Source organism: Diplodia seriata (genome assembly GCF_021436955.1).
Source record: "Diplodia seriata strain FDS-637 chromosome Unknown scaffold_7, whole genome shotgun sequence".
NCBI classification, from domain to species: Eukaryota; Fungi; Ascomycota; class Dothideomycetes; order Botryosphaeriales; family Botryosphaeriaceae; genus Diplodia; species Diplodia seriata.
In genome coordinates, this window is record NW_027117314.1 from 2851858 (window position 1) to 2875258 (window position 23401).

Below are 23401 nucleotides of genomic sequence, written 5' to 3' on the forward strand. Positions count from 1 at the left end.
AGCCGTGCCGCTTGAAGAGATGGAAGCTTACGGGACTATGTTGGTCGAGTTCTATGCCCGCGAGGTCGTCGCCCAGCAGCAGCAGCAGCAGCAGCGCTCGCAGCAGACTTCTACACCTTCCTGAAGTGGGTGGTTCTTGATACATACGTTTTTGCCCTTCTGAAGAGCGTCGCTGGTAGCATGCCACCACCAGACCTGTTGCGAGGCTGTTGAGGGGTCGCCAAGATTTCAGCCATGACCAATACTTTGCGGGCAAGACGATGAGCTTGACGACAAGGCGGATATTGAGAAGGCTCGCGTCCTACCACACCGAAATTTGGAGGCATCCTGGATGTTAGGAAGATTCCGTCTTGCTGAAGTCCGCCGTGATAGAAGCACCTTTTCTGGAGAAGTCCTGCATAGAATTTGTCTCGAGCTTTTCCTCTCGCGCCACCTACGGGGTCATGCTGGCACTCGTCTTCATCCTTCCAGGTCTCTTTGCACCGACTGCTTAAGGCCGCCCTTTAAACTATACCCAGCCTGATCTGCTACCTTTCCAGAGACCGCAACATCTCCTTGTTTCTTTCTTCTTCTGCTGTCTTGCGTGCATCTCTTGTCTTCTCTGGACTTTGACGCTTTTTCCATCTCACAGACCGGCGGGCTGGGGGGATGCGGTTATGAATCATTCTCGGTGCTTTTCCTTATGCTGTTGGTCCGGGGTCTGGCGATTCACTAATGTCTTTCGTTTATCATCCAGTGTGTCACGGAGTCACGAGGTTTTTTTTTTTTTTTTTTTAGTAGAGGTACGAAGGGGAGGTGTTTGGCGTAGGTTCTTATGAAATGGGCAGAGGATGGCTTCTTCGTTCGTTTTGTGATGGCAGCGTTTGCGGAGGGCGACTTCTTCACACTTTCCGACGGCAGACCAGGGCGTGGCGGTAGCGCAGTATTATTTCCTCATGCATGTGTGGTTCAAACTATGATATGCGTTACGACGCGACGTGACCGTTGAGGGACCGCTTGCACGTGTTGTGGAAACGGCAGGTCGGAGCGTCAGCCCTACGTCTTGGCTACGTGACTCGTGCAGGCCCCAAGCGCTGTCTGTCCTCTTAAGCCTGAGCAGCGCCGGAGCACTTGCACCGTACCCACTCGTCGACTTACAGACGCTACCGGAACCATGATCCAGGCACTGCTGCAGGTGCGGCTCTTCCCCGTTTTGCAGTGACATGAGCTTACTGAGTCCCAGCGCCTGGCCCGGTTCTTGGACCGCCCGTTCTTCCCGTGGAAGAACCTGGTCTTGGGCTTCTCCGTCGGCCAGTTTTTGCTCGAAAATTGGCTTCTCCACCGCCAATTCGGCGTCTACCAGCGTACGGCGCGCCCAAAGGCCCTTGAGAATGAAGTGAACCAGGAAACTTTCGACAAGAGCCAGGCGTACGGCCGCGCCAAGGCCAAGTTCAGCTTCGTGTCCTCCTTCTTCGGTCAACTCAAGTCTCTCGCAACTATCCAGTACGACTGGTACCCCAAGATCTGGGCCCTGACAGGTGTCTGGCTTGCCCGCTTCGCCCCGTCCTTCCTCTCCGGAGAGATTGGCCACTCGCTCTTGTTTCTCTTCGCTTTCAGCCTGATCGACACCCTCTTCAGCCTGCCCTTCACATACTACCAGAATTTCGTGTTGGAGGAGACGTTCGGGTTCAACAAGTTGACGGTAAAGCTATGGGTTACAGACATGCTCAAGGGCCAGGCTCTTGGCATTGTCTTCGGCGTGCCCATCATGAGCGCTTTCTTGGCCATCATCCAGAAGACCGGCACCAATTTCTTCTACTACCTCTGGATGTTCATGCTTGCCGTTCAGGTTTCCGCCATCACCATCTACCCGATTCTCATTGTGCCCCTCTTCAACAAGCTGTCTCCTCTTGAGCCCGGCCCGCTGAAGGAGGGGGTTGAGGCTCTCGCAGCGAAGCTGAAGTTTCCCCTTACCGAGCTTCAAGTCATTGACGGAAGCAAGCGAAGCGCCCACAGCAATGCCTATTTCACTGGCCTACCATGGAAGAAGAAGATTGTCATCTACGACACGCTTCTGGAGAAGAGCTCCAACAAGGAGGTCGAAGCTGTTTTGGCGCACGAGCTTGGTCACTGGAGCATGGGTCACACAACGAAGCTGCTCGGAATCAGCCAGTTCCATTTGTTTTACATGTTTGCCCTTTTCTCGGTCTTCATCAACAATCGCTCGCTCTTCGAATCCTTCGGCTTTCGCACTGAGCAGCCCATCCTCATTGGCTTCCTCCTGTTCAACGAGGTGTTGGGACCGACTGATTCGGTTATCAAGCTCTTGATGAATATCCTGACGAGGAAGTTTGAGTTCGAAGCTGGTATGTCCGCACCAGGCCCAAGGCAATGCCCGACACTAACATCCAGTTTAAGATGCGTTCGCCGTCAAGCAAGGGTACTCTCAAGAGCTTGCTGGATCACTTATCAAGCTTCAGATTCAAAATCTGTCAGCAATGGATGCCGACTGGATGTACTCGAGCTTCCATTACTCGCACCCGATCCTGACGGAACGCCTGCGAGAGATTGGTTACAAAGGCGAGAAGGGGTCAAAGGCCGATGATAGCGAGAAGCCCACGAAGGCTGCTGACCGTGAATTGTAAACTTATGGTCCCTGGGAACTGTCGTAGAGGGGAAAATGCATGTACCGACGTTCGATTGGTCGGACGTGGATGACGAGCAAAGAGGTTTCCTCCGCAATGGGTTTCGTGTGTGAGCCGCTTGATCATGTGAATTCAAGTATATCCCTGCCCTTGCTTTGCGCCAGACGTCCGTGAAACATGTCGCTCGGGGAGCTGTGGTTCCTATTTCGGGGCGGACGCAATTAGGCCTCGGAGTTGTTCTTTCTCTTCGCCTCCTTCTCGAGCTTCTGCTGGCGCTCGCGCTCTTTCTTGGCCTTTTTGCGAGCATCCTTGTCGGTTTTGCTCTTGCCCAATGTCCTTGCGCCGTCCTCTTCAACAACTTTAGGAATGTCTCCGCCCTCAGCAACGACGTTTGTGCGCTGGCCAATCTCGCCCACTTCGATTCCCTCCTCTTGTTGCTCTTGGTCGGCGTGCATACGCTTTTGCGTGTTGTCGGCCATGTCGTCCAGTACCATGTCGTCAGCCACTTCGGGAACCTCGGGCTGGAGAACCTCGCCCCTCAACCCAGCTTCGACCCGGCGCAGGTTGTGCATAATAATCCCTCCCTTGGAGACGCCGGCCGGGGCATACTGTACGTCGGATGTCGTTAAGAGCGCATCGGGGTGGAGGTGCGAATTGGATTCGGATTCGTTCAGATAGTTCGCGATGAGTTCTTGGGCAGTGCCAGTTGACAGCGGTTTGCTGCCAAGAGTGACGTGCGGGGCATAGGCTTTGAGACTCATCTCGAGGATCTCGGAGAATGCGCAGAGGAAAAGAAGTGCGTCGTTGCGGATGCTGCGGGAATTTGCCCATGAAGTTGAAGAAGTCTGGAAAAATTCTGCCACCGCCTTTGCTGCAGGTCGGCTGGACGCGCTTCGGTCTGGTCTGCGGCTTCGTGCCTTCACCACCGCGCAAGCCAACATTGCCCCTCCGCTCCCTTCAAAATGCAGGGCACCCGTTATCTGCGGACACTCGCGCGCCCTGCTATTGCGGCGGCACCGCCGTTTTTGGCATTGCGGCCCACACCCGTCGCTGTCCAACAGTATGGATGGTTTCACATACACTTCATGCTCGGGCATCTACTGATATAGAGCCCAGGCTCCGGTCGATCTCCATTCTCTCACTCAGAAGGCCTCAATTATCTCCTATCAGTGGCGTCATCGTCACCGCGCAACCCGCTCATATCTCGCCTGCTGCCTCGGCCACAACCTCAGATGCGCCCGATGTGCTTCCCAAGGTCTCGTCGCACCCGGCCTTGCAAGGCATTCAAGTCCGCAACGGGCCCAGAGACACGTACAAGCCCACCAACTTAGTACGCAAGAGACGCCACGGTTTTCTGAGTCGGATACGGACACGCAAGGGAAGGGCTACGCTGAAGAGGAGAAAGGCGAAAGGAAGGGGCACACTCAGCCACTGAGCAGACACGGGCGGGACGTGCGACATGGGCAGGAAGCTCGCGAGCAAGGCTGCATTGGTTAGCTGAAGTTACCGGCAGACGCTACGCTCTGGCAGCACATGCAATAGGCAATGGCTCTTACGGGGAGGCCTGAAGATAGGATTTCTCTACGCCGCGCACGCCTGCGGCAGTAAAAAATGTACAATCAATGACGACGAATGTTAACGCGTTCATACAACAACCTCGGCAGCGTTGTGCCACCTAGCAAACGTATGCTGCGGGAAGCATCGCCGAGGCCCGCGCGTGCAGCCTGCACCGCACAGCTTGGTGGCTTACGCACGCTGAAGCGGAGTCGATACTGAGCGTTTGTCCTTCGGGAAGCGCATTCTGTTTGCCATGGCCAAGTCTGGATGGCAGGGCGGCGTTCCCATTGGCTGGTGGATGGCGTTGCTGCCCCCCGGCGGGGGCCTCCGACGCTCCCCAGACAGCAGCCAGCTCCCCTCACACGCCCGCAACCTCGCCCGCGCCTGAATCTCTGCCCAGGCCCTCGCGCGACGCTCCAGAGTCGCCACCACCCACCCACGAGCTATGGTCTAAACCCCGGACGCCTTTGAACGACTTCCGACCATGTCTTCTTTCACGCGACAGTCCGTGGTGGGCGCGTCCCGCCAGGATGTCCTATCGTCGCTGCGCGCCACGTCCATAGTCAGCACCAAGCCGGTGCTGCCCGCAGGTACGCCTGGATTTCCTGTTTGCTTCTGCCCTCTTCTAATGTGCTGTAGAGCTCATAGCCGCAATTCTGGACTACCTGCCTGTGCCCGATATGATCCGCTTCGCCCGCACGTCGAAACGAATGCGAGAGATGGTCTACGACGATACCCGGTGGATACAACGGCTCAAGAGCATGGGATGCTGGAACGACCAGGAGGCGAGGCAGCGCTTTGAGGATGCAATGAAAAGAAAGCTCGAGGCACAGCGGTCACGAGAGGCGGAAGAGGCGCTACGAACAGGCGCCATGATCAATGGCAGCGTGAATGGACTTGCCGGTGGTGGCGGAACCACACTTTTTGATGCTGGCATGGAAGAGGACCGGCTGAGAAGCTCGCATGAACTTCCTCTGCGCCGAGGTACCATGGACAGCGGCTTCAGCCCACTCGACTCCTCCACCACGAGCTACCGGGACCCCGAATTCGCGCTCGACGTCTTGTTCAACGTCCGTTCATCTCGTGGCTTTGCGCGATTGGAGTACGGGAAGATCTATGGATCATTGGCCCCGTATTACTTCGACCTGGCCCGGTCGAGGAGCCATATGGACCCAGTCTTATTCAGGGTTTACAGAGATCCAGAGCAACAGGCAAAGATGCTGGCGCAGATCAAGGTCTTTGCCCGAAGCGACTATGCGCAGGGCTGCTGGCAACGGGAGGAGAGGCTCGATACCATGATGGGTCTCTTCGAAAATGCTGCTCTTCGGGAATTCGAGCAGGGATATGAGGCGCAGGATATCGATGGCCGGATGAAGAAATATGCTCAGGTCCTGGTTACTCTGAACGGCGGTGCTGCAGCCATCGACAGCTTCATACACAACCACCCTCTAATGCTTCACAAAGAAAGACTGGGAGACCCGTTGGATTGCTTGGGCAGCGGCCTCTCGGCTGACAGCATAGCACTCAAGCCTTCCCAGGCATTCTTCGAAAGTTTGGCAACGGCGCTGAACGAGCAAGCTTCCCTCATCGATCGAGTATTCCCTCCGTCTGTCAACGTCATGATCCCGTTTCTAGAAAGAATAGGGGAGGATGTTATTTCAGAGTACATCAACCCGCTCCTCGATGAGGCTCACGAACGCAGCATCGAGTCATACTTGAAGGCAGTCTCTGGGCTATTTGAACAAGCTCTGCGCTTCGAAATTTCGTTGCAATCTACCAAAACGTCCGAGAAGACTTTCAAGGAGGATGCGCATCGCGTTGTAGCACGATGCTTTGAGCAGCACATTGATCTGTATCTACAGGATGAAATCGATTACTTCAAAGACAAGGCCAATTCCGACGTGGAGGCGTGGGAGAAGAGGCTTCAGGACCAAGAAGCATCGACCGAATCGTTCTTCATGTCCAACGTCAACCGACAAGTGGCCAAGCGAGACTTCCTTACATCGTTCAAGAAAGTCATAATGATGCCGGTCAGCGTTATGCCCTTCGCCTCCAGCAAAGCGGCGGACCAGGCGTCGGTCAACGGAGATAGCGGTAGCATCAAGAGCCAATCGAGGTCATCCACGCCTGTTCCGATTGAGCGTTCTGGCAGCCCGCGTCCCGGGTCAATGGCACCCACCTCCGAGCTTGCTGCCAAGGCGGCAATAATGAACTCCCGCCTGGAGGGGATCAAGTCGCTCTTCAGCATTGAAGTGGCGCTCAACCTTGTCCACCTTGCCAAGGGCAGCCTCGAGCGCGTGGCTCTAATGGTTCCGATAGGTGGCCAGTCAGGCGCCGAGTCGAAGGAGCAGTGTGAAGTCATATTCGTTGCGCTGCTGCAAATACTCGGGTCTGGCCACATCAAAGTTGGGTTCGACAAGGCCATTGACCATCTTTCAAAATACAACCCGCGAGAGGTCAGCGAGCATGATCAGCCAGGAGTCCAGCCATTGGTCACGTTCCTAGAACTTGTGAACGTTGGAGACTTGATCCAGCAGATGGTGGATGTGTTCTACCAGCAAGAGCTGGTGGCAACCCAGCTTGCAGAGAGCGACGACTTCCTCAGCCAGGCGGCAAAGGAGAAGAAACGGTTCGAGCAGATGCTGGATGAGCGAGTGGCGGCCGGACTGAACAAAGGCATAGACGTGCTGATGGACGAAGTCGAGTATCTCTGCGCAACCACACAAGACCCGAAAGACTTCAATCCGGGGGCAGGCACGGCGCTCGAAGCTGCAGCGCAAATGTCAGACGTGGGGCCGAGCACCACAGCACGCAGGATCATCGAGCTCGTCTCGTCGCACATAAACATGCTGGTGGGGAGCACGGACAAGACGATGCTGGACGTCTTCAACCAGGAGGTGGGCGTGCGTCTTTTCACGGCGCTATGCAAGCACATCAAGCGGCAGCGCATCAGCATCGACGGTGCCATCAAGCTTATAAGGTAAGGAACCCCTACGGTTGCGGGGCAGCTTGGATCTGACGTTGACAGCGACATGAACGCGTACCACTCGTACGTTGTGACGTTGAGGAACAAGTCGCTGAACCAGTACTTCAGCGCGTTGCGGGAGCTCACGCAGATCTATCTGATATCGGCCAACGACGCGAAGGAGATTGCCACGGTCATCGCGGACGGCGACCGGTACCACGGCATCTTCCGGACCGAGGAGGTGTATGAGTTCGCCGAGCGCAGGGCGGACTGGTTCGTGGTCAAGCGGGACGTCGAGCGGGCAATGTATGGCATAGGCTGCCTCGTCATGTGAAGGCATCGGGTGTTGCATAGCGTCGGGCGTCTCGGGCACCTGTTTTTGGCGGCGGGCATTGGGCTTTCTTTGGCAGCCGGTTCTGGCAGTGACAGCATGAATGCACGGATACCAGTTCAAGTGAGCAGGCTGCGGAGGTGGCTTGATACGGACGGTGCAGGCTGCAGGAACCGGCGTGTGACGGCGCAGCGTGAGACAAGCAAGTTGGGTGCAGCAGCTCTCGGTCAGTGTCAGGGCGTTGTTGCTTAGTCAGGGCGGCCAGCATCACGATTCCCTCTTCCGGATCGACATCGACAGCTCCAGTCCGCCCGCACATCCACCTCCCATCCGCTGTGCACGCCCGCCCGTGTGACGTCCGACGCCTGCTGCCCCAGCTCCGCGCCCGCCCGCAGCTGCTGCGCTCGCCCCAGCTTCCCCACGAGCCCAGCGCTGCGCCGGACTCCCCCGTCCGACGCGCCATTCGCTGCGAGAGGAGCGCCGCGCTCTGCCGTCTCCAAGCGCTGCCAGACCAGCGTCGCCGCCGACCATATTCGCAAATCCTCCTGCCAGCTGTTGCCCGCCTGCAAGGCCCCCGCGTTGCTGCTCTGCCGCAAAGCGTGCCCGCTGCACCCCCAGCACCCACCGCTCCCCCGCAGCCATGCCTCGTAGGTGCTCCCTCACCCTCAATTGGTCAACCGGCTCCAGTCCGCTCACGCGGTGCCGCCCCCATCTAGTCCCGCCCGAAGTCGAGGCTTCCTACACCGTCATCATCGATGATATCCTTGCCCACAGTGACCTGAATACCGTCTCCGCCAAACGGATCCGCAAGGGCCTGCAAGCGCGCGTCGACCACGACATAACCCCCGAGAAGGTAAGTCTCCACCCACATCTTGCGCGCTCTGCGCCCCAGCTTCCATCCGTTCGCGCATGGCACGAGGCGTTGCTGTGCTGACGCGCTGCGATTCCAGGACGCCATCACCGACCTCATACTCGCGCGCTTCGACAAAGTCAACTCAGAGCGCAACGGCGTGGCCGCTGATGACGCCGTCACGGGGACCATCGAGCCTGTGCCTACCGCCGCGGCGCCCGCAACCAACGGCTCGGCACAAGACAACGGCTCTGGCACATCCACCCCAGCCTCGTCGAAGAAGAGGCCAGACCCTGACGAGAACGTCAATGGATCTGACGTTTCGGATGCCACCTCTACTCCGCCCAAGAAAAAGCACAAGAAGAGCACGTCTGTAGAGGACGACGCCGCCTTTGCTGCCAGGTTACAGGCCGAGGAGAACGGGCGTGCCAGGTCGACTCGTGGCGGCGGTGCATCAAGGCGAAAGGCCCCCACCAAGAAGAAGGGCGAGTCTCGTAAGAAGAAGAGCAAGACCAAGATAAACTCCGACGATGATAGCGATCTGGCCAGTGGTAGTGAATCCAAGAAGGAGCCGAAACGGAACGGGGGTTTCCACGTAGGTCCCCCCGACCCTAGCAATGGTCGCAAATACTGGCGGAGCTGCGTTGCGTGCTAACTCGTCCTTGTGTCTAGAAACCGATGATACTTTCCGCGCCCCTGTCCGAACTTCTTGGGGAAACCCAGCTGTCACGTCCGCAGTGTGTCAAGAAGATCTGGGAGTACGTCAAGGAAAGGGATCTCCAGGACCCCAACGACAAGCGCCAAATCCGCTGCGACGAGCCAATGCGCGCTGTCTTCAAACAGGACCGCGTCCACATGTTCACCATGAATAAGATTCTGAACCAGAATCTTTACGCCATCGACGAGTGAGTATAGCGCGGCGGCGCAGCCAACGAAGCCGCGGGGGTCGTCTCTAGATCTTTCCATCGGCCTGTTCCGCGGCCCAAGAACCGCACTTGGGCTTTGCGAGAACTGCCACGAGTAATGCTTTCTCTTCGGTCGCCACCTGGATCATTTCAAGCGCTGCAGGTGCTGTCGATTTTTATGGCCGACTTGAAAGCATCAAAACAAGTCGAACCTTTTCACCGATCTCCTCGGCTTTTTGTTCCTTTTTTTTATTTTGGCTTTTCATTTCAATAGCATGGCGACTGGCACAGGTACGGAGTTTTGGACTATTGGCCTTGTTTATTCTACTCTCCTTTTCATCTCATGTGATGGCGGCTGCTGCCGAACCGTGGGGAACCATTTGAACTGGCTCCCAGTGCTGTGTTCCCCTTTTCTTTGATTTTGTTCGTTCATGACAGCTTCGCCCCCCTTTGACCTTGACTATCGTCTCATGCTGAGGAAGCTGCCTTAAACTAGTGTCGAAAAAGACTTCGTCTCGTCATGACGGCGGCAGGAGCTTTGGATTTTGTTGAGGAGAGAGACGGGGTGGCCACCGAAGAAGAGGTTCGCGCACGTGAACAAGCTACATTCGCCATTGATCGAAAAGACACAAAGGTCAGCGATCATTGGCTAATTTAACATGCGATCAAGCAGAACAAGGGCAGCTGCTTAGCCTGTAGTTGATAGCATCTCATCTGCAAACGGCGATGCCTTCCTTGTTTTTCTTTTGTTTCTAGAAACGAAAACTAGGGCAGACAGAGCAGTGCCGAAAAGTGCCAGGGCTCAGTCTTGCGCATGGGTAAGACAAAAGTAAAAAGCTGGAATATGCGAGATGAGAGAATAATAATCATCCATGTGCGCGCTCCGCGTTGTCTAGTCTGTTTCCAGTCCCTGACATGTCAGCTCCAACTTCAGGTGGTTTCCCTCTTTCTAAGGACGCAGGCCTCAATGCCACCCCATTGAAACAGTGGAATTCCCGAGAGAAACACGTCGCAGCTGTAAAAACTGTTGCGTCAAGATGAATCGCCGAGCATAGTCTTTTTTTGCAGCGGTGTTTGGCCGTCTACATTATCCGAAACGGGAGGGTCCTGCCTGTCAGGCTCACCTCTCGCGACAACAAACGCCAACCTCATATAATACATGCAAGTGGAGCCTTGTTGGCCCAAGTGTATAAGTACAGTAGCGCAACCAAGCTCGCCCGATAAAATATACGCCCCCAGTCCCATAATCCTTGCAGAGCGCCAAGTTGAGTCGTAAAGCAGTAGGCGTCTGCACTTGCAGCAACGACCAATCTTTCAAGAGCTTGCTTCTTGCGCGACGTTGTATTCGCTGTGACCAGGGGTATTTCCAATTTCTCCATATCCCAATTCTTCTTAACCCGCAGAACCAGCTGATAAACAAAAAGGCAAAAGAAGGGTGCAAGGTGAAGAAATACTACACGTCGAGTCGAGTAAAGGAAACCCGGCAAATTCATCTGATCGCACATCCAAGCCATTGTAGACCTCGTCAAGTCGTTTGGAGTTGTTCTGGGAACCTATGCCTCAGGGATCGTGAATTGGAAATCTTCTTCCTCATCAGCAATGTCAAAGGCGGATGGTCCCGACTGTGCCCGGCTAAACCAGTCATCACCACCCAGACGATCGGTCAGGCGGAGGTTGCGGAGTGCCATCTCTCGAATCATCTCCATCTCCGGGTCATCATTCTCGTCCTGAGACCGCGTATCGGCGACGGACGTCGTATTTGACGCGTGGCGAGACCAAGCTGAACGAGGATGTCCGGGTCCAACGGGGCGCCCACTTGCCGTGCTGGCGCTGTGAGCGAGACCTGTAGTACCCTCAGAGATGGAACGTTGCTGGTTACCGGACGACACACCCAGCGGCCTGCGGATAGAGCTACTGATCGTACGACCCTTTCCATAGCCTAGGGTTGTACGTGACGCAGCTGTAGCAGCCTGGTGCCTCATATTAGAAGGGTTGGAAGGCTTCGGTGCGACGGGTGCTGTGGGCTTCTGGCGAGGTTGAGCAGCAGTCGGGGGCGCAGCAGTCGACAGGGCAGAGCGGGAACGCGCATGGGCTCGCATAGAGGCGGTTGGGTTTCTGGTGTTTGCGAGTGCGGAGGCAACAGTTCGAGATGCCACCGCGGCTGGCCTAGAGGCTGCGGTTGCACTCAGTGGCCGGCGAGTGGTGGCGGCGCTGGGCTTGGACGTGCTCGCAACGCTTGCCGGTCGAACTGTAGTAGCTTGGGGTCTGGGCAATGTCGTAGGAGCAATACCGAGGAGCTCACGCTCCTCCTCTGTCAACGGCCCAAGGGTTTCTTCGATGTTCCTCTGAAGCATTGCCTCGTGGCTAGCGTTGACTTTGGCCTTTTGCTCGGCAATCCGCTTGTCAGAAAGGTGGACGCCGTCGTCATCGACCGGGTCATAGTAAACTTGGTAGCTACCACGCATGAGATTCTCTCCTTCGAGCTGGGGGTACTGCATATCAGATGGCCAGTCCTCAGGATCATCAGGAAGCGCTACAAAGGTTCATCAGCACACAGTACACCAGTGACACGCGATCGACGGGAAGGGGACCTACGGATCTCTTGAGGTGGCATGTACTCGATGTCGCGCTCCCCATCATGGGCAAGCTCGACGGCCGGTGAAGCTTGGTGGACCTTCACCTTGGCACGACGCAGCCGGGGGCCGCTGCTCCTCACGCCGGCCTTCTCAGAGTCTGGCTCTGTCTGAGGCGCGGGCGTTGCGAATGCAGCGGCTTTGGCATTTGTCGTCTTCATTCCCAGCGGGGCACGCGTGCGGCCGCCTGGCAGTGTCTATTAGCATAAGTACCGCGAGACGGTTGGGCTTTGCTGTGACCCACCTGCGGGCGTGACAAATGCATTGTTGTCTACTTTGCCGCCTTTCTTGCCGGTAGGTAGCAATTGGTTTTCAGGGCCCTTGCCGACTGTGTTTAATGCAGTCTTGCCAGCGCGAGCGGTGCCATTCTCGTCGTTGAGCGCGACTTTGAAGGGCGTCTTGGGAGCTTTGTTGGCGGGCGTCTTTGCGGCGAAAGCTCTGGTGCCGGCATTGAGCGGCTTCGCGGCGGCGGCCTGCTGGTGAGCAGCGGCGAGATTCTCTTGGTCAGTGTGTGCGGAAAGCATCATTGCAGGCAGATGGTCGCATGGACGGCAGTTGGCGATGCGAGGTTGAGGTTGCGCGAGGGTGGACTCGGTGGATGTGGTCGCTGGAATGTTTACAATGCGGCAGGCGGGCCGTCGCAGGAGCAACGGGGCGCGCAGGTTCGGGCGCGGGCCCGGCAGGCGCAGTGTGGCAGGCGCCCCCTGGCAGCCCCCTAGGCCTGCACCTGCACCAGCATCTCACCGCCCGCGCGCCGCGACGAACAACGCACTACCTTCTGTCACCTTCCGCTCCACCACCACAACCCATCTACCTCTGCCAACGGTCTTGTGCCCTCAGTCGCCCCGCGCAACCTATACCCATCTCTGCACATTCTCATTCTCTGCCCCGCCCATCATGGACGCCATCAAGAAGGTGAGCAGCCCCCTCTTTTACCCCTCCAGGGCCTCCGAGTAATCACAAGCTCGCCTGCCCGCCTTCGGCTGTGCTCAAATTCGCAGCTGCGGTCCGCAGACGGTTGCGCTAACGATTGCTCTTGCCCCAGCGCATGAATGCCCTCCGCATCGAGGCCGACGAAGCCACCGCCAAGGTCGAGGAGCTGTCCTCGGACAAGAAGCGCCTGGAACAGGAGAACCTGGCCAAGGAGCAGGAGATTACCTCGCTTGCCCACAGGAACCAGCTGCTCGAGGGCGAGGTCGAGAAGCTCGAGACCCACCTGAAGGATGCCAAGGCCATCGCCGACGACAGCTCCCAGGCGGGCACCCACAACGAGTCGCTGACCCGGCGGGTGCAGCTGCTTGAGGAGGAGGCCGAGGAGGCGGATAAGAACCTGCGCGAGACGAACGAGAAGTACGTCACCTTCCTGACCCCGAAGCGTTTCTGGTTCCCGTGCGTACGCGCTTGCAGACGTCGTTGTCGTTCCACTTATGATTCCACCCCGCTACGTGTCCCCCACTGTGCTGACAGGCTTCCGTTAGGCTCCGTCAGACCGATGTGCGGGCAGGCCACTACGAGCGCAAGGTGCAGGCTCTCGAGGCCGAGAGGGACCAGTGGGAGGCCAAGTACGAAGAGATGGCCAAGAAGTACGCCGACACCAAGAAGGAATTGGACGACTTCGTCAACGAGATTGGCAACATCTAATTCCATTCCCGGCGCCTGCCTCCTTTTCAACAACAATTTTATCATCACACGAGCGAACTTCCATGGTTGGCACAATGTTCTCAGCGTTAGAACTGGGTGGGCGTGGGCGGTGCAGTTGTCACGCAGGCCTTGCGGCTCTGCATTTCTTTGTTGGTAGTTCCTCCTCAGTGACATAGCAACCCTCTACCCCTGACTATCTGGCTGCCTGCCGTGCTTGTTTGGAACCATGAGGTCGTAACTCAAGCTAACTCAGGGGCGTTTCCGCCATCGTGATTCACCGCCGCCTCGTCGTCGTCTAGGCGCAAGGTCGATGATCTTCCTCGCCGCGTCTATTTCCCTCTCGTCTTCCGTGCCTGGGCCTGCGTTCTGCTCTTCGCCTTTTGCTTATCCCGCGTTACCTTCCTCTCCGCCTTGCTTTCGTACCGGAACTTCTTTTTCTTCTTCGGTTTATCGCTCTTCGGGTTCTCCTTGGTCCACACCCGCTTGCCGTTTGCTTTCTGCCCGTCTGCCTTGCTTCCCGCCTCATTTGTAGCGCCCCGACCTTCCGAATCCCCACCCCCTTCGTTCTCGTCGTTGTCGTCGTCGTCGTCGTCAGCGTGCCTTTTCCTGAAGCCGTCCCGATCGATATCCACCGTCTCGACCGTAACCGTAGTGTACTTATCTTCGTCGACGTATTCCTCCTCACGGTCTACAACATCCTCGTGCTTCTGCCCCTCGCCAACTTCCTCGATACCGTTCCATTCCCCTTCCCCGTCGTCCTCGTTGTCCGAAGAAGATTGAAGATCGGGATTTGCCTCCTTAAGCATGCGATTGACTTCGGCGACATGGCGTTCGAGGTCCTCCTTGCGTTGCTGCCGTAGCTGTAAGGAATTGCCGTTAGCATGTTTACCTCTGAAACAAAGAAGCAGACCGGCGTGAGCATGGGAAGAGCCCCGCGTCACCTCCATCGAGCCCCGAAACTCGGGGCCGACTGTTCATACTAGGTACAATTGCGCGCCCGAGGGAGACCGTAGGCGAGAACAGGCCCAACGGCTTTGTAGAAAAACGAAAAAACGCAAAACCGATTATGGCGTCTTGGGCAGCAGAAAGCAAAGATTGGGTAAATCTTACCTCCTTTCTCTGTGCGACACGCTCCTCCTTCTCGCGCTTAACGGCCTGCTCCTGCGCATGCTTGATGCGCGCTTGCTTGCGCTTGTGGAAGCCCGTTAGGTACTCGGCGCGCGCCGAGTTATCGAAAGTGATCTCTTCGGGTCGCTCCGCCGTCTTCGAACGTTTGCGGGGAGGCGGTGCCATCGCTGTGTGGGTTGGAGCGCGAGAGGGGAAATTCCAGCGGTGCAGTATGGTGTCGGGGTCCGAGGACGAGGTCAATCTTCAGAGCGGTCGATTGAATGAGGTTAGAGGGTGGGAGGAGACGTATGGGGCCGTGTGTACAGCTGAGAAGGTTCGCAGGCTGGGTTGATCAGGATGTGGGAGCTGCGGAACTCCGCAAGGGAAAAGTTCACGAATGCTGACTCGCCGACCCGCGGAGAGGTCGGTAGCGTCGAGTCATGATCGTCAAGCTGCTTGAGCCAAATCCTTGCAACTACATCACAGTAGCACGGCGGGGCGTCTACCTTACACAGATACCGCATCATTATATTTATATATGCAGTTGAATACAATATCCGGACGTACTTGTGAATGTTTAGTGCGTATATTTATATCTAGATCTTGTCTTCAACTACTGATCAATGGTAGAATTTTTCTACGAGGCAGACGTCGATGGGCAATTTCATTCGTCATTTGCTGTGGTTGGTTGCAAATCTTATAAAAGATCACTATAGTCGAATTTGATTATTAACACATACATGCATCTTTCAGCCGCGGATGTGTTTGAATTCACACTCGCATATGCGTCCAGATTTTGGATGCAATTACCATAGCAAGAGCAAAGCGTCGTCCGCGGAGCATGAAAGGATCAAATTATTTCCAACTCCTTCCACCTATTCTTTCAGAGCCTCAAGAATGAGTTTCTGGTAGTCCAAAACCGCCTGCTCGAGGTCACGGACGGCAATTGCTTCGTGGGCCGAGTGAGCGACGAAGATGCTTCCTGGGCCGTACAGGTATCTCTTGTGGTCGCCCTTCAACCAAGGGACGTCGGTGCCGTAGTTTACGGTGATGCAGTCAAAACCCTTGACGTCGCAGTCCATGTCGACAGGACCGTAGCCCGCGTTCCGATACTCGAACTCCACCTTGCCACCGGCCTTCTCTACGTCCTCGATCACTGGCGCAAGTGCCTTCTCAACCTCCCGCTGCACCTCGAACGGCGAGCCGCCTGCCAAGCGGACCGCGACGGTTGAGTTTGCTTTCTCCGCGACAACGTTGCCGGCAGCGCCGCCGAACACGGTGCCGATGTTCAGCGTAGTGTTGCCGTACTTCTCGCTCCACGGCAGCTCCGCGCCTTCCACCCTACCAGCTTCCAGGTCGATCAGACGGCTCAGAATCTTGACAAGGATGTTGTTCGCGCTAACGCCCAGCCACGGGTAGCCCGAGTGTGCGGCCTTGCCGGTGACGTGTACGCGGAAGCCCATGCTGCCTTTGTGGCCGCTGACGAGCTTGTTCTCAGTTGGCTCGCCGAAGAGGACGGCGCTGTAGTTGAGTGGGTTGAGAGAGGAGTCGGAGAAGGTGCGCATGCCGTCCCCGCTCGTCTCCTCGCCAACGACGAAGAGTAGGGACACGTCGTTGGGGTCTAGCGGGGCGCTGTCGTTGGCAAGTAGCGAGATGACGGCGGTGACCTGAGCCGCGAGAGAGCCCTTGGCGTCGACGCTACCGCGGCCGTAAATCTTGTCATCCTTGGTGTCAAAAGAATAGGGCAGGTACGGAGGAACCTGTCGACATGGATGTAAGCAGGCCGGACCAGTGCTTCACTGAAAATGTGCTCATACGGTATCTATGTGGCTGCTGACCAGCAGCTTCGTGAACTTGCTGTCACCGGGCCAGGCGAGAACGTTGAATCTTGTATTTCCGTTCTCTCCAACGCCGACGTTTTGTGTCTCGACGTTGAACCCGTTCTCTTTCAGGTACGAGACCAGCCACCAGCCGACCTTGTACTCATTGCCGCTGATGGACTCGATCTTGACGATTTCCCGATGGAGTGTCAGGAACTCATGTAGGGTAGGCAGAGGAAGCAGGTGGTCATTGCCATCGGCAGAAATGGGCTCAGCATCGGGAGTGGGGGTGCTGAGTCGCTGCTGCTCCAGCCACTGCAATGGCAATTGTGCCGCTGATGTAAGCGGGGTGGCGAGAGCCAGCAACGCGGTAATGGCGACCGCAGGGCGCATTTTGATGTTGAAGAGAGGGCGAGCGACCCTCGACGGATTGGATGGCAGTTGTCAAGATGGAGCTGAGGGCGGGCATGAGCTTGAGTCGCGAGATGACGCCAACGTATGGGTCCGAGGCGAGCGGAAGCTCTCCGCTCGCCAAGCCTTGTTCATCACCGACGTCAAGCAACCACCGAGGCACGGTACACAGCCTCCCCTCTGCAGATGCGGCCTTCGTTTATGCAGCTTGGGACATAGCGCAACGCGACGACTGTCGTCTGAGAATGTGGCTGAGGATACGGCCAAGACAATCCGACCAGCCTCGGAATTCATTGATTGTGGGCTCCTCTTCCTCCCTTAGAAGCGCTTGACTCTGTCTCCTTTCCAAAAACCCATGATCTCGCCCGTTTCTCCCAGCCAATCCCTCACTCCATCAACCGCTGCCTTCGCCAGTCCCACATTGGCCTTCTTTGCTGCCCCCCCGCTCGGCTCTTGGCCAGGTGTAACGAAGCTGCTTCCCTCGCCCGTAGCGTACTCACTGCCCATGCTTGGCAGCACGTTCTCGCCGGCGCTGAGAGATACGAAGAGCGCGAAGGGGACCAACCACACGCAAAGTCCAAAGTATGAAGCAATCTCGGTGAACGTAGGAATCGAATAGTCGCGGCTGGTGTTGTACGGGTAGTAATTTGAGCGAGGAGGGGGCGTCGAGAAGTGGCGGAACCACAGGTAATGGTTGATTAGGACGAGGACTGGGAGGAGGATCGTCAGCGCGCTCGCCGGCGTTTACAAGCATCATCTCAAGGGACCGCGCAACTTACTGCAGGAGAGGATGAAAAGCGGGTCTGTCAACTTGACGATGGGAAAGCGGCGCAGATTTTGCGCATACACAAGGTGGGAGGCCATGCTTAGGATGCTCAGGCTGAGCGGGAAGCTGTCGACGAGCCAAAGGAGGAGCTGCAGGACCATCACGGCATATATCATACGCGTGAGCAGCTTCTTCGCCAAGACAGTATGTTCCTCCACGAGTTCCGAGAGATAGTACAGGCCCGAGGCTAGATGCGACAGCGAAGTTTAAGTTAGCCATGCTCCCTCCAATGCACGCGAGACCCCGGAAGGTGGGCGTACCAATGGCCAGGGTGAGGAAGCCAAAGCCTAGGATGAGGCCAAGGTAGCCTACAAGCGGTAACACCCACATGTTGCCTTCGGTGCGGGGGGAGGGCGTGGGAGAGAAAGGGAAAAACCTGGGCGGGAAAAGGCGAGTGAGGGACGGCGCGAGGTGGCCTCGAAACACGCAGGAGCGGCGGCTGACGTCGCCAGCTTTCGCGAGTGAGATGCGACTCCCGTCGCACGCATATCTTATCTGATCCGCGCGCCGAGTCAGTGCGCCGGCGCTGGGCGCCAAACTTTTGGACGTCGCCCGGCTGCGCCCCGCAATCCGCTGCCGTCTGCGTGCAAAATCACCTTCAGACCGGCCGCCGTCTCCAGATCGCCCACACCGTTCACGGAAGACTCCGTGAAATCAGGCTGCGCGCACCCGATACGCAATCATGTCGCGCCCCGAAGACATCCTGTACGTGCATACCACCCGCAAGTTTCCCAGCCATCGCCTCGCTAAGATTCTTACGCAGCCCGCCAGACCTCTTCTACAATGAATCTGAGTCGCACAAGTACACGACATCCTCGCGCATCCAGCACATCCAAGCCTCCATGACGAAGCGCGCGCTCGAGCTCCTCGACCTGAGGCGGCCCTCCTTCATTCTCGACGTCGGCTGCGGCTCCGGGCTATCGGGGCAGATCCTGTCGTCGACGGAACCGTTCGAGGGTGGTCCGCACACGTGGATTGGCATGGACATCTCGTCGTCCATGCTGGGCGTGGCGTTGGAGCGCGAGATCGAGGGCGACCTGTTCCTGGCTGATGCGGGCCAGGGCGTGCCCTTCCGACCCGGCACCTTCGATGCCGCCATCAGCATTTCAGCCGTTCAGTGGCTATGCAACGCGGAGAGCAGCGAGGAGACGGCTCAGGGCCGCCTGAGCCGCTTCTTTGGCGGCTTGTACGCAAGCCTGCGTCGTGGCGGCCGTGCCGTCTGCCAGTTCTACCCCAAAAACGACCAGCAGAAGGGCATGATTAGCCAGGCTGCCATCCGCGCCGGTTTTGGCGCAGGTCTGCTCGAAGACGACCCGGGCACCAAGAGCGCTAAGACGTACCTCGTCCTGACCGTCGGTGGCGGTAACTTGGAGGGAGATATCACGGGCGTTGTCAAGGGAATGGACAACGTCGACGTGATGGATTCGAGGAAGAGGAAGCTGCAGATGAAGAGGGGAGAGGATAAGAAGGGAAGCAAGGCGTGGATCATGCGGAAGAAGGACCAGATGGAGAGGAAAGGCAAGGTTGTCAAGTCCTCGTCCAGATACACAGGCAGGAAGCGAAGAATTCAGTTCTAGGTGCGGGGCTGGCCACGAGAGAACCTACGACAAGTCGTGGAGACAACTGCTATCCAAAGTCTCGCACGCGATATACCCGGCATGCATTTGCGGAGTTTGAGAAAGGACGGCGTCATGGATATAAAAATGGAAGATCACTCTGCACGATGCGAGTTATGTACGGCTAGAAATACACCTATATGCCACAGCCTTCCATGCAGCCCAGTCTAACGCGTCTAATACCTTGGAACCTACAGTTTTAGATCTGCTCCTCCATCTTGTTCAGGATGGCCCTGGTGTACTCGTGGGTCGAGGCGCTGCCGCCCATGTCGCGGGTCCTCGTCTTGCTGTCTGGGGGTTAGCTCGGCCAGATATGACGGGGTTGCGGAAGTACTCACCCCTCGGCGATCACGTCGTAGACGGCCTTGGAGATGCGGTTGGCATGGTCGTCAAGACCCAAGTGTCTGAGCAGCATGGAGCCGGACAAGATCATGGCGGTAGGGTTGGCCTGGTCCTTGCCCTTGATGTCGAGACCGACGTGACGACAGCCAGGCTCGAAGACGGCAACATCGCGGCCCATGTTGCAGCCAGGGACGATACCGGGACCACCGACCAGGCCGGCACCAATGTTGGAGAGGATGCCACCGTACAGATTGGGCATGACCATGACGTCGAACTGCTGAGGACGCGAGACGCACTGCATGGAGGCGTTGTCGACAATCATGTCGTTGGTCTCGAGGGTGGGGTAGTCCTCGGCGACCTTTTTGAAAGTGTTCCTGAAGAGACCATCGGCGAGCTTCATAATGTTGGCCTTGTGGATGACGGTGACCTTCTTCCTGTTGTTGGCGAGGGCGAAGGCAAAGGCAAACTTGGCAATGCGCTCAGACTTGGCGCGGGTGATGATCTTGAGCGACTCGACGACGCCGGGGACGGACTGGTGCTCGAGGCCGGAGTACTCGCCCTCGGTGTTCTCACGAATGATGCACAGGTCGACGTTCTTGTGGCGGGTGTCGTAGCCCGGGATGTTCTTAATCAAAACAATGGAGGCGTAGATGTCGAGCTCCTGGCGGAGGGCGACGTTGAAGGACTGGTGGCCGGACCGCTCGACGGGGGTGTGCAGGATGCCTGTGAATGATGAGCGTGGAGGGTTCGTCTGGGCCGGGCGTGGGGGGCAGCAGACCCTTGAGGCCAAGCTTGTTGCGTTTCAACGAGGCGATAGACTCGCGGAAGAGGTCCTCGCTGTGCTTATTGCCGGAGTCGACGCCGGAAACATCGACCTGCTCCCACTCAATGGGGACATTGTCGGCCTTGAAGATCTGCTTGACGCTCTCCGAGACTTCGGCGCCGACACCGTCACCGGGAATCAGGGTGACAGTGTACTTGCCGCCAAACTTGGTGGGCTTGAAGATGTCGCTCTGGACAGTCGCGAAGGAGCGGGCGGCGGGCGAGGCGCCGCGCAGAAGGGTCTATTTGAGAGTGCGCATTAGCCTGGACGGACGTCTTGGCGCAGCCGGCGGGCGCGGGTGGTGTGGGCGAGAGAGGGTACCTGGGCGGTGCGCTGAGAGCTCCGGGCCAGCATGGTGACGGATTGGAGAGCGGAGAGGGGGGATGCTGGGATGGCGGCGGACGGGGGCCTGGTGTTGCAGCGGAGATGTGAAGACCTGAAGCAAAAGCTGGGCGCAGGCAACCCGGATCGCTTTCGGCCAGCCTTCGGCAACGGGCGCGGGACGTCAGTAGTCACGAGCCGACTTTTTCCCGCTCCATCCCGCGCTTTGTGCTGGTCCTCGCCCGCAATTCCCCTTCTTTGCCGCGTCGATCCACCCGTTAATCGCGAGCTTCCAGTGCGTGAGCATCCGAGGCGTGAAGCCTCAGATCCGCGAGAGAGGGCGTGGCGGGTACGGTTGCAAGGCGCTGCACCGCCACGTCGTCTGTCGCACATTCTCGTGGCTGAATGTACCCCATTCCCATAGATACGTATCATCTCCGACTTGGCCCGACATCGGATACATACCGACATCTGGACAAGGCACGCATGCAGCTGCAGCGACTCAAAAAAAAAAAAAAAAAAAAGGTCCAGGAAACCATCCTTACACCTTCCACCCCAACGCCTTCGCACTGTCGCCGTCGCCCGCCCGCCTCACAACGCGCGCCTGTCGCTCCAGCTACTCCTCGCCACCTTACCATGAGCACGCCCGACGCCGCGGCCGCAGCAGCAGCTACCGCTGCCGCCTCAACTCCGGCCACGACCACAACCACCAACCCCTCCCACGCGCTCCTCTCGCGCGCCCACTCCCCCGATACTAGCCTCCGCATCTTCACCGATCGTGTCCAAAAGAAACCGCTCCTCCTTCGCCCGACCGAAACCACCGACATCCCTACCGACGCGCGCAGCCAGCGACGTGCCACGTGCCGCCGCCAACAGCTTCGCGCCAAGAAATCAGCGGCGAGCAAACCCGCGCCCTTGTCCGCAGCGCAGAAGCGCGCGCTAGGAATCTACGCGATCCCCACGGCGCAGCGGCGGTACGAGATCTTCGAGGGTCTACACAGGATGTGGGTGGGGTATATGCGGGAGGTGTTGGGGCTGAAGGAGGAAGGCGGGGGCGTGGGAGAATACGTAACGCCGGCTACGGTTGGACCGAAGTTGGCGAGTGCAGATTTCCATGGGGCGGAGGTAGAGGTGGTGAGGTGTCGGTGTGTGGGGAGGGTGGGGGTAAGAGGGATTGTGGTGAAGGATACGAAGTTTACGTTTGAGATAATTACGAGGAGGAATAAGGTGAAGAGTGAGTTTATCTTTCTTTACTCCCTTTCCGGTGCGGTGAGAGAGTATGTGGCTGATCCGAAGTAGCGATTCCGAAAGAGCATACGGTCTTCCGCTTTGAGATTCCACTGGGGTCGGAAGGTGGAGAGGGCGCTAAGAAGCCTCGGAACTTGGTGTTTGAGCTGCATGGCTCGCAGTTCGAAAATCGGGCGCCGGATCGGGCTAACAAAAAGTTCAAGCAACACGCCATGTTCGATCTCTGACCACTGCCGACTTGTTCGGATGATCGACATGCGAAACAGCCCTATCCGGGAGGCAACCCCAGCAGGTATATGCGCGGTCGTGATTTTATTGCGCAGGCTGCTGCCCGCCCACTCAACCCAGTTCGTCGGAGGGAAACCATTGAGATTTACCAATCACTCCTTCTGCGTTCATCCGCATCCAAACAAGAAAGGCAGGTTTGGTCTGAGCCACGCCAGCCCGCTCCGACAGGAGCGTCCTTAGCCAACCAATGCCAATCTGCCACCACAGCGAACGTGTCGCCATGTGCAAAGGCGTTGTTGGTTTCACTTCCACATCTAAGTCTGGGTAGGTGCTCCGACTTTCTATGGCACGTACGGGTCAAAGGGAAGACGAGCGACACAAGATATTACGATTGTTCCATGCCGACGCTTGCGGACGCACATGCACAGCAAGGCGATGGAAACAACGACGCAAAGCACGGCATTGCACCACCAGAGCAGAACAAATCGTGTACTAAATTTACTGCCAGACGTGATGTTCCCAGTTTATCTTTCAAATGATTGCGCTGCCGTCAAAAGATGCGGACAAGAGGAAAAGCGCGCCACTGTATATGTCCGGCGACCAAGGAATAGTGTATTGACGATAGTGTTTATAACGTACCCATAGGGGTAAAAGTTCCTATGCGAGCCATTTTGCCTCGATCAAATCACATATGCAAAACCTACTACTTTTGGTTACCAGGTTTATCTTGGAAGTGGCACCACAGCGTCGCGATTGTGTCGACTGAGGCTCCGTTTAACACACGATGGCAACTGCTTCGGGCTATTCAGCAAAGGTGTCCGTTCTCAAACCACAACGCGCTGCCTTGGCAGACCCAAGCGGAGCGTGCCGGCCGAATGGCAGCAAAAGGAAAGGGGGGGGGGGGGGGGGGGGGGGGGGGAGCCGAAAATAAAAAGCTTTCGAACAGGCATGCTCGCTGAGCCTACTGTGTATGGGCCATCCCAACTTTTCGATCGGTTCGAGCGGCATGTCCGCGTGTGCGGGCATCGGATTTCTTCACCGGGTCGGGAAGGCTCGATTTGTGAGCAAGCGGGATGCGGAGAAGGCAAGAGGGCCGTTGTGCCGTCCGCAAGAACATTGACATTACCATGGACTGTTCTTCGGAACATCCCGG

At 57.3% G+C, this 23401-nt stretch overlaps 9 protein-coding genes across 9 annotated transcripts; 5 read left to right on the top strand and 4 right to left on the bottom strand.

The window, feature by feature from the left end:
* Positions 1 to 1153: 1153 nt before the first annotated feature.
* On the top strand, positions 1154 to 2584 carry STE24 (zinc metalloprotease; the record flags this gene model as incomplete). The annotated part of the gene is made up of 2 exons (XM_066779013.1): positions 1154 to 1174; positions 1223 to 2584. The coding sequence occupies 2 exons, from the start codon at positions 1154 to 1156 to the stop codon at positions 2582 to 2584; spliced, it is 1383 nt and encodes a 460-aa protein (XP_066631450.1).
* Positions 2585 to 2845: 261 nt separating this feature from the next.
* On the bottom strand, positions 2846 to 3385 carry SLS55_007598 (uncharacterized protein; the record flags this gene model as incomplete). The annotated part of the gene is made up of 1 exon (XM_066779014.1): positions 2846 to 3385. One exon carries the CDS (start codon positions 3383 to 3385, stop codon positions 2846 to 2848), a length of 540 nt encoding a protein of 179 aa, XP_066631451.1.
* A 1675-nt stretch (positions 3386 to 5060) lies between these two features.
* RCY1_1 (F-box protein: endocytic membrane traffic, recycling ReCYcling 1) lies at positions 5061 to 7165 on the top strand (the record flags this gene model as incomplete). The annotated part of the gene is made up of 2 exons (XM_066779015.1): positions 5061 to 5068; positions 5188 to 7165. The coding sequence occupies 2 exons, from the start codon at positions 5061 to 5063 to the stop codon at positions 7163 to 7165; spliced, it is 1986 nt and encodes a 661-aa protein (XP_066631452.1).
* A 48-nt stretch (positions 7166 to 7213) lies between these two features.
* On the top strand, positions 7214 to 7480 carry RCY1_2 (F-box protein: endocytic membrane traffic, recycling ReCYcling 1; the record flags this gene model as incomplete). Its single annotated transcript, XM_066779016.1, has 2 exons — positions 7214 to 7221; positions 7249 to 7480. 2 exons carry the CDS (start codon positions 7214 to 7216, stop codon positions 7478 to 7480), a joined length of 240 nt encoding a protein of 79 aa, XP_066631453.1.
* Positions 7481 to 8117: 637 nt separating this feature from the next.
* SLS55_007601 (uncharacterized protein) lies at positions 8118 to 8982 on the top strand (the record flags this gene model as incomplete). The annotated part of the gene is made up of 2 exons (XM_066779017.1): positions 8118 to 8124; positions 8477 to 8982. 2 exons carry the CDS (start codon positions 8118 to 8120, stop codon positions 8980 to 8982), a joined length of 513 nt encoding a protein of 170 aa, XP_066631454.1.
* A 4853-nt stretch (positions 8983 to 13835) lies between these two features.
* On the bottom strand, positions 13836 to 14453 carry SLS55_007602 (uncharacterized protein; the record flags this gene model as incomplete). Its single annotated transcript, XM_066779018.1, has 2 exons — positions 13836 to 14366; positions 14448 to 14453. 2 exons carry the CDS (start codon positions 14451 to 14453, stop codon positions 13836 to 13838), a joined length of 537 nt encoding a protein of 178 aa, XP_066631455.1.
* Positions 14454 to 15488: 1035 nt separating this feature from the next.
* SLS55_007603 (uncharacterized protein) lies at positions 15489 to 16826 on the bottom strand (the record flags this gene model as incomplete). Its single annotated transcript, XM_066779019.1, has 2 exons — positions 15489 to 16373; positions 16431 to 16826. 2 exons carry the CDS (start codon positions 16824 to 16826, stop codon positions 15489 to 15491), a joined length of 1281 nt encoding a protein of 426 aa, XP_066631456.1.
* A 1526-nt stretch (positions 16827 to 18352) lies between these two features.
* BUD23 (18S rRNA (guanine1575-N7)-methyltransferase) lies at positions 18353 to 19247 on the top strand (the record flags this gene model as incomplete). Its single annotated transcript, XM_066779020.1, has 2 exons — positions 18353 to 18375; positions 18434 to 19247. The coding sequence occupies 2 exons, from the start codon at positions 18353 to 18355 to the stop codon at positions 19245 to 19247; spliced, it is 837 nt and encodes a 278-aa protein (XP_066631457.1).
* Positions 19248 to 19485: 238 nt separating this feature from the next.
* Positions 19486 to 20805, bottom strand: IDH1 (isocitrate dehydrogenase (NAD(+)) idh1; the record flags this gene model as incomplete). The annotated part of the gene is made up of 4 exons (XM_066779021.1): positions 19486 to 19573; positions 19625 to 20351; positions 20407 to 20692; positions 20773 to 20805. The coding sequence occupies 4 exons, from the start codon at positions 20803 to 20805 to the stop codon at positions 19486 to 19488; spliced, it is 1134 nt and encodes a 377-aa protein (XP_066631458.1).
* Positions 20806 to 23401: the final 2596 nt, after the last annotated feature.